General features: G+C 46.6%; 1 protein-coding gene across 1 annotated transcript; it reads left to right on the top strand.

Moving 5' to 3' along the window:
- Nucleotides 1-959: 959 nt before the first annotated feature.
- On the top strand, nt 960-10699 carry LOC147435532 (uncharacterized). Its single transcript, XM_086487980.1, has 10 exons — nt 960-1406; nt 7398-7560; nt 7643-7780; nt 7883-8254; nt 8366-8506; nt 8590-8691; nt 8794-8934; nt 9020-9253; nt 9660-10127; nt 10235-10699. Exons 4-10 carry the CDS (start codon nt 8015-8017, stop codon nt 10697-10699), a joined length of 1791 nt encoding a protein of 596 aa, XP_086344106.1. The 5' UTR covers nt 960-1406; nt 7398-7560; nt 7643-7780; nt 7883-8014.
- The last annotated feature ends 577 nt before the right edge of the window (nt 10700-11276 follow it).

Here is an 11276-nt window from a genome sequence, read left to right as displayed (position 1 = left end):
CAACATGAGCCCTTGTGGTACCGTATCCGAGAAGCTTGAGTCCTGAGTCCTACGAGGTTTTTGTCTCCACAGCCAAGGCTTCTTCAACCCTCTCTCTAGATTGAACATGTGGTTGTTGAAACTTGAGAGTGTGATACAATTCGGATGCTCTTGCAAAATAGGTTTTGCTAGCGTGAGTAGGGCTTGTCCTCTTCCTCAATGTTTCCAAAGGATGCTTAAGTCTACCGATTTTGACAAAGTTGGTGAACGTGTCCACTCTCTCACTCCTTACTGTCTCTACTAAATAAATGCGAAGTGATTGGAAATTGGAGGAAGAAGACATTAACTTATTGTGCTTATAGTTTCATCGATAAGAAGAGACTTGTTTTGTTGATATGAGGAAAACTTTGCTACGGTTGTCGTGTGAGAGCTCTATCTTGCTGCCTTTGGCCATTCATTCCGTAAATGAGGCGCGTCATATAACTTAGAGGTGTTTCGCAGTGGCTGGGGTTAAACGGTGTGAGCATGCATTCGCACGCACTGGCTGCGGTTAACGATGCATAAAGTTCTAAAATCCGCCCAAATGGGGCACAGTTACCAAACTGCACCGGTTGAAGCTTTGCCAAGGCTCAGCTTTGCAAATTGATTAAAGCTGAGGGGTTGGTCAAAAAACTGCAACCCTTGCCCGTGCGAAACACCCCTTAGGTGGTATTATGAGAAGAGAGGAGGGCCAGACATGCACATTTAAGAAGCTCGTTCATGGGATCGACGGCGCGGAACTGAGGCGCGATCGGCGAGACGATCTGAATCGTCCACGTGGCGGGGCCAGGCTCGGGGTAGGAGGTAAACCCGGGCGCCGAATGGCGGGACGACGTGGCGCCGGGCGGGTGACGTGGCCTTGGGACGTGGGTGAGATGGCGACGGACGATCCACGTCGACACGAATTATGACGGGGTGGAAATCCGACGGGATCACCCGCCATGATTTTGAAGTGGGGTGTGTCACCTCACCTCACCTCAGGCAGTGAGGGGAGCCTGCAGGTCGTCCCGCCATTCTCGACCGGGTTGCTTTCACTTTGCACCTCGTAGTACAGCCTACAGGTCGTCCTGCCATTCTCGATCGGGTTGCGTTCAACATTGCCACCTCTGTTTTGGGGTTTGAGGGGGTGTTTCAGGGCGGCGTGCAGGTCTGTCCAGGGGGTTTCAAGGGCATCGCGGGCAAGGGGGAGCTCTGTCCAGGATTGCACAGAGATGGCGGGCAAGGCAAAGAAGGGAGGGAGGACGGGAATGAGGGGCGCCTACTCTACACCTCTGCCAAAGAAGCCTACTGGAAGGGCTGGGGGGGGGAGCCAAAAAGCCGCCTGCGATGAGAGCCACACGGTCAAGGGCGGGGCCAACGCCTGTTAAGGAGGTCAAAGAGGTGGGGGGGTAGCTCCTTCTTGCAGTGTCTCAGCCCGATGTTGTTCCGGAGCCTTTGTTAAGTATGGAGCCTGATTTACCCTTGTAATTTTCTGTGGTAAAAGTGCACATTTGTAAGGCCCCCATTATGAGGAGAATCCATCGTGCGTGAAGGAAAATCACTCACCGGAAACCAAAATTTTAACGGACAAGAATCAGGGGCAACTTTAAAGGCCTCGAGGACGGAGGCCCCCGAGACTTTTTTTTCCGCCGGAATATTCTTTTTCGCCAGAATATTATGGCCGGACGGCGGCCGGAAAGTGGTCGAAAAACAACCGGTCGGTTGGCCGGTGGTCGACAGTCAATGGCCGATGGCCGGTGGTCGACAGTCAATGGCCGGTGGCCGGTGGCCGAATTCAAAAGCGGACTTGTCTTCTCAAGGGCGGCCACACATGGGCGGATTGGAGGGTCCGATTTGGACTTATTCGCACAAGGGTGGCTACACATGGCTGTCTCTCATAAGAGAGGGCAGCCCTTTTGGCCTATAAAAGGAGGCCATTTCTACACACATTTCATAGTGTGAAGTTGATGCAACAAGGTGAGTGTGAGGTGGTGAGAGTGAAGCAAAGCGGGAGCTCCATTAAGGGTATAATCCCTTTGTAAACTACTTCTTGTTTTGAAGTACTAAAGCCATTGAGTGGCTGCTTTCCCGTGGACGTAGCCCACATTGGGTGAACCACATATATCGTGTGTACTCTCTCTCTCTCTCTCTCTCTCTCTCTCTCTCTCTACTCTATAATCTCGTGTATATAAATCTGTCTCTCTCCATTAAGTAATCTACTCAATTATCTATTTAGCTACGTCTTATTTCCTAACACCTGGTATCAGAGCAAGGTTTGCTCGTAGCTAAATTATCTCAAGGAAAGGATTCCTTGAATTGAGTGGGAGTTATGGCGGAGGAAGGGAAGCTCAAGATTGAGAAGTTCAACGGCAAAAACTACCAACATTGGAAGATGCAGATCGAAGACTATCTCTACCAGAAGGACCTCTATTTGCCACTATGCGGTCTTGCGAAGAAGCCCGCAACAATGGCAGATGAAGCATGGATTGTCCTTGATCGAAAGGCACTGGGAACAATCCGGTTAAGCTTGGCGTCAACGGTGGCCTTCAATGTTTCGGAGATGAAGACCACGGAGGACTTGATGAAATTACTTGACGACTTCTACGAGAAACCATCGGCATCCAATAAGGTAGTTCTTATGAAGCGCTTGTTCAATCTAAAGATGGCCGAGAATGGTTCAGTTGCAGAACAGCTAAATGACTTTAACACAAACATAAGTCAACTTCGATCAGTGAAAATCAATTTCGATGACGAAGTGCGAGCTCTCCTTATACTATCATCTCTACCGGATAGTTGGGACAGCCTTGTGATGGCTGTAAGTAATTATATCTCTGGCACAAATACTCTTAAGTTTGATGATGTTGTGGGTGTTCTCCTAAGCGAGGAAATGCGAAGGAGAAGCACAGGAGAATCATCAAGTGTTGCACTATCAGTGGAAACAAGAGGAAGGCTTAAGGAGAGGTTCAAAAACCAAAAGGGTCGTGATCGCTCAAGGCGGAGCAAGTCACGCACAAAGTCAGTTCTTGAATGTTGGAACTGCGGCAAGAAGGGCCACGTCAAGAAGGATTGCTGGTCCAAGAAGAAGAAGGAGACAGAGTCTCAAGACAACAAGCCAACATCGGACGCCAATGTGGCAGGTAAAGTAGAGCAAGATGCTCTAATTCTCTCATTAGACAATGTGTCTAATTCCTGGATAGTAGATTCCGGGGCTTCATTCCATGCGACACCACACAAGCAACATTTCCAAGACTACACCAAAGGTAATTTTGGGTATGTATACTTGGGAGATGATGAAGCTTGTGAGATTGTCGGCAAAGGTACAGTTTCTGTTAAAACTGCTAACGGAAATGAATGGAAGCTTAAAGATGTTAGGCATGTTCCTTCTCTTCGCAAAAATTTGATCTCTACAGGACAATTGGACGATGAAGGTCACAACATTGCATTCGGAAACAAACGGTGGAAGATCTCAAAGGGATCTTTGGTGGTTGCCAAGGGTGAAAAAGTCGGTACACTTTACTTGTGTACTGTTAGCACGCAACCTTCAGCTTGTGTAGCAACTACAGAAGTTGACAGTGCGGTGTGGCACTACCGACTTGGGCACATGAGTGCCAAAGGAATGCAAATCCTTCAAACAAAGAAGCTTCTACCAGGTTTGAAAGAAGTGGACTTAGAGTTCTGTGAAGATTGTGTTTATGGTAAACAAAAGAGGGTAAAATTTCAAAAGTCAGGAAATGAAAGAAAAAATATAAAAGTTGAGTTGGTTCATTCTGATGTTTGGGGTCCTGCAAGTACACCATCACTTGGTGGCTCATTGTACTATGTAACATTCATAGACGATGCGACTAGAAAAACATGGGTTTATGTCATGAAGAATAAATCCGATGTATTTTCCATATTTCAAAGGTGGAAAGCCTTTGTGGAGAATGAAACAGGTACCAAGGTTAAATGCCTCAGATCCGACAATGGAGGCGAATATTGCAGCCAAGCTTTTGAAAGCTTTTGTGCTAGCAATGGCATTCGCAGGCAAAGGACAACCCCAAGGACACCTCAACAAAATGGGATTTCGGAAAGGATGAACAGGACTATCATGGAACGAGCACGAAGCATGCGGCTACATGTAGGCCTACCGCTTGAGCTTTGGGCGGAAGCTGTAAGTACGTCTGTGTACTTAATCAATCGGTCACCCTCAATGGCATTGGATGGGGGAGTTCCAGAAGAGGCATGGACAGGTAAACCGATGAATTATGCATTTCTCAAAGTGTTTGGGTGTGAGGCTTTCATGCACATAGATAGAAGCCTAAGATCAAAGTTAGATGCAAAGTCCAAAAAGTGTTTCTTCATTGGCTATGGAGAAGGAGACTTTGGGTATCGCCTATGGAATCTTGAAGATGGTAAAATCTTAAGGAGTAGGGATGTAATTTTTAACGAACAAAATATGTACAAAGATTACTTGGAAAGAAAACAAACAAAAGAAACAGGTGATGAGTACATGGAGCTTGAGGACGGTGAAGACTCAAGGACTGCAAACGGTGACAATGTGCAACAACGTCAACCAAATGAAGAGCCTCAACCTATTCCCCGAAGATCTACAAGAGCAAGTAGACCTCCAGAAAGGTTTGTTCCTTCCTTCAACCATCTCTTGATCTCAGATTCTGGAGAGCCGGAATCATATGAAGAAGCTATGCAACATGAATCCAAAGAAGAATGGACGAAAAGCATGCAAGTGGAGATGGACTCACTACGTCGCAACTAAACATGGGAGTTGGTTGAGTTGCCTAAAGGTAAGCGGGCACTTCAAAACAAATGGGTGTACAAGATAAAGGAAGAAGAAGGTGGGAAGAAAAGGTACAAGTCTAGGCTTGTGGTAAAAGGTTTTTCTCAAAAGAAAGGTATTGACTTCAATGAAATATTTTCTCCTGTTGTAAAAATGAACTCAGTTAGGCTTGTCTTAAGCCTTGTGGCTGCTCATGATCTAAATCTCGAGCAAATGGATGTAAATACGGCATTCCCTCACGGTGACTTAGAGGAGGAAATCTACATGCTTCAACCAAAGGGGTATGAAGTAAAAGGTAAGGAGAAAATGGTTTGCAGATTAAAGAAGAGCTTGTATGGTTTAAAGCAAGCATCAAGACAATGGTACTTGAAGTTTGATCGATGGATGTTGGATCATGGACTCACAAGATGCAACTCGGATCACTGCGTCTACACGGAGAATTTGGGAGATGGGAAATTCATCATCCTAATGTTGTATGTTGATGACATGTTGATTGCAAGTGCTAACATGCAGGACATCAAAGACCTAAAAGAGGAGCTGTCCAAATCTTTTTCAATGAAAGATTTAGGTGCTGCAAAGAGGATACTTGGTATGAAAATATCAAGGGACAGGACGAAGAAGACAATAAAGCTATCTCAAGAAGATTACATCAAGAAGGTACTAGAAAGGTTTGCAATGCAAAATGCAAAACCAGTTTCTACACCTTTGGCTGGTCATTTTAAACTAACGAAGGATATGTGTCCAAAGACACAAGAGGAGATAGCCTATATGTCTAAAGTTCCATATGCTGCAGCGGTAGGTTCGCTAATGTATGCTATGGTCTGGAGAAGGCCAGACATTGCACATGCAGTGGGAGTTGTGAGTAGGTTCATGGACAACCCAGGTAAAAAGCATTGGCAAGCTGTGAAGTGGATACTTAGGTATCTAAAAGGGACAACAACAAATGCTTTGTATTTTGGAGGAACTGATATTTTTCTAGAAGGGCATGCTGATGCAGATATGGCAGGTGACAAAGATACTCGAAGGAGCACTACTGGCTATGTGTTCACGGTTGGAGGCACAGCAGTAAGCTGGGCTTCAAAGCTGCAGAAAGTGGTTTCACTTTCTACCATGGAAGCAGAGTATGTAGCAATGACGGAGGCAAGCAAAGAAATTCTGTGGCTTCACAGATTCTTAGAAGAGCTTGGATTCAAACAAGACAATTGTGTCTTGTACAGTGATAGCCAAAGCGCTATCCATCTTGCGAAGAACTCAGCCTTTCATTCAAGGACAAAGCGCATTGACGTGAGATATCACTTCATACGCACTCTTTTGGAAGAGGGACAACTAAAGCTAGGAAAGGTGCATACAAGTGAAAATCCTACAGACATGTTTACAAAGGTGGTCAACAAGGAGAAGTTAAGCTTTTGCTCATCTTCAATCGGCATTCAAGGATAAGAAGACAGAATGGAAAGCAGTCACAGGTTTGGTTTGGAGATCAGTCTCCAAGTGGGAGATTGTAAAGTATGGAGCCTGATTTACCCTTGTAATTTTCTGTGGTAAAAGCGCACATTTGTAAGGCCCCCATTATCAGGAGAAGCCATCGTGCGTAAAGGAAAATTACTCACCGAAAACCAAAATTTTCACGGACAAGAATCAGGGGCAACTTTAGAGGCCTCGGGGGCGGAGGCCCCCCGAGACATTTTTTAGCCGGAATATTCCTTTTCTCCAGAATATTATGGCCGGACGGCGGCCGAAAATTGGTCGGAAAACAACCGGTCCGTTGGCCGGTGGCCGATAGTCAATGGCCGATGGCCGGTGGTCGGAAGTCAATGGCCGGTGGCCAGTGGTTGGAAGTCAATGGCCTGTGGCCGGTGGTCGAATTCAAAAGCGGACTTGTCTTCTCAAGGGCGGCCACACATGGGTGGATTGGAGGGTCCGATTTGGACTTATTCGCACAAGGGCGGCTACACATGGCTGTCTCTCATAAGAGAGGGCATCCCTTTTGTCCGGAATATTCTTTTTCGCCAAAATATTATGGCCGGACGGCAGCCGGAAAGTGGTCGGAAAACAACCGGTCAGTTGGCCGGTAGCCGGTAGTCAATGGCCGATGGCCGATGGTCCGAAGTCAATGGCCGGTGGCCGGTGGTCCGAAGTCAATGGCCGGTGGCCGGTGGCCGAATTCAAAAGCGGACTTCTCTTCTCAAGGGCGGCCACACATGGGCGGATTGGAGGGTCCGATTTGGACTTATTCGCACAAGGGCGGCTACACATGGCTGTCTCTCATAAGAGAGGGCAGCCCTTTTGTCCTATAAAAGGAGGCCATTTCTACACACATTTCATAGTGTGAAGTTGATGCAACAAGGTGAGTGTGGGGTGGTGAGAGTGAAGCAAGGCGGGAGCTCCATTAAGGGTATAATCCCTTTGTAAACTACTTCTTGTTTTGAAGTACTAAAGCCATTGAGTGGCTGCTTTCCCGTGGACGTAGCCCACATTGGGTGAACCACGTATATCATGTGTACTCTCTCTCTCTCTCTCTACTCTATAATCTCGTGTATATAAATCTGTCTCTCTCCAGTAAGTAATCTACTCAATTATCTATTTAGCTACGTCTTATTTCCTAACAGCCTTCGCCGGTCAAAAAAAGACTGCTGCTATTGATCGGGGAAAGGAAGAAGAAAGCGAGGAAAGGACCAAACAATGACGATGTTCCTCCATTGGCGGTTGTAGAACCAGAGCCATGCAGGCCTGGTGCTGTTGTGACCAAGGAAGGGAACAAGGGGGCTTTAAAGGCCCAACAGCCAGAACAAGTAAGACAGTTCCCAGGGTTTTACCTATGAATGTCCGGGTTTATCTTTGGATGTTTGGGTTTATTTGTTCCAATGTGTGCAGGGTTTAAAGATTGCAACGCCTCAGGGCCAAGATGCTCCTCTGTCGGCGGATGTACCTCGAGAGGCGTGACAAGGTGCTGCTTCAAAGAAATCTCCAAAGGCCCCAAAGGCCCCAAAGGAGATCCAACGCACAAAACAGGTAGGACTCTTCCTGTAGATGCCCGTGTTTATTTGTCATTGCCCGAAGATTTTTGTGGTTTAAGGGAAATTAGTGCCTGCTGCTAAGTGTTCACATGTGTAGGGTTTGAAGAGGGCAACGCCTTTGAAGATTGATGCTCCTCTGTCGGCGGATGTACCTCGAGAGCCGTGCCAAGGTGTTGCTTCAAAGAAGGATCCAAAGTCCCCAAAGATTGCAACGCCTTTGAAGATTGCAATGCCACCGGGCCAAGATGCTCCTTTGTCGACGGATGTACCTCGAGAGCAAGGCCAAGGCTCTGTTTTGAAGAAGGCCCCAAAGGTCCCAAAGGAGGCCCAACCAACAAAACATGTAAGATTTGTGCAGGGTCAAGATGCTCCTCTGTCATCGGATGTACCTCAGGAGCCATGCCAAGATGCTAGTATGAAGAAGGCCCTGGCCCCAAAGGCCCCAAAGGAGATCCAACCAACAAAACAGGTAGGAGAAATACTTGGGTTTATCTATCAGTGCCCGAGTTGCCTGGGTTTATCTGTCATCAGTGCTCGAGTTTTGCCAGTTGTTAAGTGCTTAGGTGTTTAAGATGTGCAGGGTTTGAATCTGGTTAAAGGATCAAGCGCATTGAAGGCTCAAAAAAGCGGCCAGTCAAAGGAGGTGAAGGGCACAGCGGGCACCCGACCAGGGGCTCCAAAGGCTCCTAAGGCTGCAAAGGAGGACCAACAAACTAAAATGGTAGGACTGTGCCCGGGTTTACCTGTCAGTGCTCGGGTATTGTGCAATTTTTTTGAAAATTGTGTCGGACGTAATGTGTGCAGGATATAATTGTGCTTGAAGGATCAAGTCCCTTGAAGGTTCAAAAGAGTGGTCAAGCAAAGAAGTTGAGTGGCACAACAGGCTATGAGCCACCCAAGACACAGGTATGCAACAAACGGCCCTAGGCAGACTATTTCAATGAAAGTGTGCCTTGCAAGTGTTTTTGGTCCTTGGACCCGGGTTTATGTCTGAGTGCATTGTCATAGGTGAACAAGAGAAAGGCCAAGGCCGATGTGAAAGAGAAAGAAGGTACGGCGGTCCCCGAGCAACAAAATGTGAAGAGGTTGAAGAGGATGAAAGCGGTGGAATTCCATGATCCCGTCAACCGGAAACTTGTTGTTGACGAGGTAAGCCCCTCAAGTGTTGTGAGAGAAGCCAATGAATTGTCTTTTTTTATCTTATGGTTTTCCTCTTCTTTGATAAAATGGTTAGGTCAAGGTGAAAGGGCACACGGGCAAGGGGCAGTTGGAGAAGGTGCCGGAGGTTAAGATTGTTGTAAAGAGGGATGGTGTGAAGAATAAGGCTAAAAAGCATGTGGAGATGGGGCAAGAGGATGAAGGGCCGGCGGATAAGGCTCTTTCCCTTGTCGGCTCTTCAAAGCGGCCCAAGCTTCAAGTAAAGAGAGCAAAACAATCAGCGGCAAGCTGTACTACCTCCAGAACTGTGGTAAGAAGTCCCTAGGTTTATCTGTCACGGCATGGTGTGCAACTTTCTCTCTCTCTCTCTAGTATTCTTGTTGCCCGGGTTTATCTGTCACGACATGGTGTGCAACTCTCGCTTTCTCTAGTATTCTTATTGCCCAGTTTTATCTGTCACGGCATGGTGTGCAACTCTCTCTCTCTCTCTCTCTGTCTAGTATTGACCGGGTTTACCTGTCACAGAATGGTGTGCAGCTCTCTCTTTCTCTCTCTCTCTCTCTCTCTCTCTCTCTCTCTCTCTCTCTCTAGTATTCTTATTGCCCAGGTTTACCTGGCACGGCATGGTATGCAACTCTCTCTCTTTCTAGTATTTTTTATTGCCCGGGTTTATCTGTCACTGACTTGCTTTGCCTTTTGTATTGTATTGGATGTAGACGCCTTATGTTGAGGTTATCAATGGGGGTAAGTTGGTGAGGATTTGTCGGGCTGAACCACCATGTGCGAGTTGGAACACTCTCATGGAGAAGCGATCACGGATGATTCAACACTTAAAGAAAGTACATGGGTTGGATGTCTTCATCCCTCAAAGGCTTGGAGGGCGGCCTCGAGGGAGTGTCAACAACGAAGTGCCCAAGTTAAGTATACGAGATCAGGTACGGGCCCAACAGCGCTTTAAGGATGTGAGTCAAAAGTTTGCAGTAAATCGCAAGAGGATTGAGGATAGAGCAAAGAATAGGGCAGCCCTCACTTGGGACATTCTGCTGCGCAAGGCTCAAAAGGCCATGAAGAAAGATACTTTTATCATGCAGTTTGTGGCCAACCACATGAAAACGATCGATCAAAGGGAAGAGGCAATGAAAAAGGAGATCAAGAGTCACGTGGAGGAAGGCTACGAATCTAGGGTAAGTTCTATGGTCAAGCCAACTTTACTATTTTAATCGGGTTTGTGTTTTTGTAAGTGCCCGGGTTTATTGTATGTCTGAGTTTAAATTAATATGTTTTAATGCAGCGCCGGATCAAAGTGGGGACCTTGATTGTTCGTAGTGACGAGGATAAAAGTAGTGGGGGGAGTAGCGGAGGGAGTGATGACGAGTCTAACCAGGATGGCAGTGGGGATGATGATCCTGATTATGGTAGCGATGGGGATGCCGATGATGACGATGCTGGGAGTGACACAAGTGGTGGCGGTGATGACATAAGTGGTGGGAGTGACATAAGTGGTGCCGATGATGACGATGGTGGGGATGACACAAGTGGTGGCGGTGATGACATAAGTGGTGGGAGTAACATCAGTGGTGGCGGTGATGACGATGGTGGGGGTGACATAAGTGGTGCCGGTGATGACGGTGATGATGATGGGACTGATGGCGAGGATGACGGCGGTGGAAGTGGCAAAGGGGACAGTGAGGATGGCGCCCAAGATGTTAGTAGTGATGAGGATGAGGCGCAAGAGATTTTATCTTCACCTGCTTGAGATTGTTTTGAGTGACTATGTCATTTGTATGATTTTGTTTCACATACTTATCAGCTCTAACATGGAATGTGAACTTTTCATTCTCTCCTCGGCTTATGCTAGGTGGTTAAAACAATGTTGTGTTACAATTTTTTTGGGTTGACATGTTATCCACGTTTACATGTTCGGATGTTAAATTAAGTCTGGGTTTATGGATTGCCTGGGTTGATATGTGTAACGGGTTTACTTTATCGGTTATCAAAATGCTGTTTGTATGAACTTGCATCACATACTCATTAGCTTTAGCATGCAATGTGTTGTCTTTCCCTTCTCTCTCTTGGCTTAAGCTATGAAATTAAGTTGCTTCATAGTTTGAATAGTGTGCCTTGGGTAGACATCCATGGTATGTGTGAAAGCTTGTGAAGTGCGTAGATTTTGTGGTTGTATTTGCAAGCTGTCATTCAAGTTGTATTTGCAAGTTGTGTTGTTTGGTATCATGGAAAATTTCACCATATGGTTTGAAAGCCTCTCTCTCTCTTTCTCTCTTTCTCTCTCTCTCTCTCTCTCTCTCTCTCTCTCTCTCTCTCTCTCTCACACA

Source organism: Adiantum capillus-veneris, chromosome 18 (genome assembly GCF_014529385.1).
Source record: "Adiantum capillus-veneris isolate H3 chromosome 18, ASM1452938v2, whole genome shotgun sequence".
Classification (NCBI taxonomy): Eukaryota; Viridiplantae; Streptophyta; class Polypodiopsida; order Polypodiales; family Pteridaceae; genus Adiantum; species Adiantum capillus-veneris.
Note: the sequence above shows the minus strand (reverse complement) of the source record. Positions and strands in the feature narration are given on the sequence as shown.

Coding starts and splice junctions, on each gene's coding strand:
- LOC147435532 (XM_086487980.1), top strand. CDS start 8,015: ATGCCACCGGGCCAAGATGCTCCTTTGTCGACGGATGTACCTCGAGAG. Junction 8,507..8,589: donor AGGACCAACAAACTAAAATG/GTAGGACTGTGC, acceptor TAATGTGTGCAG/GATATAATTGTGCTTGAAGG. Junction 8,692..8,793: donor ATGAGCCACCCAAGACACAG/GTATGCAACAAA, acceptor GCATTGTCATAG/GTGAACAAGAGAAAGGCCAA.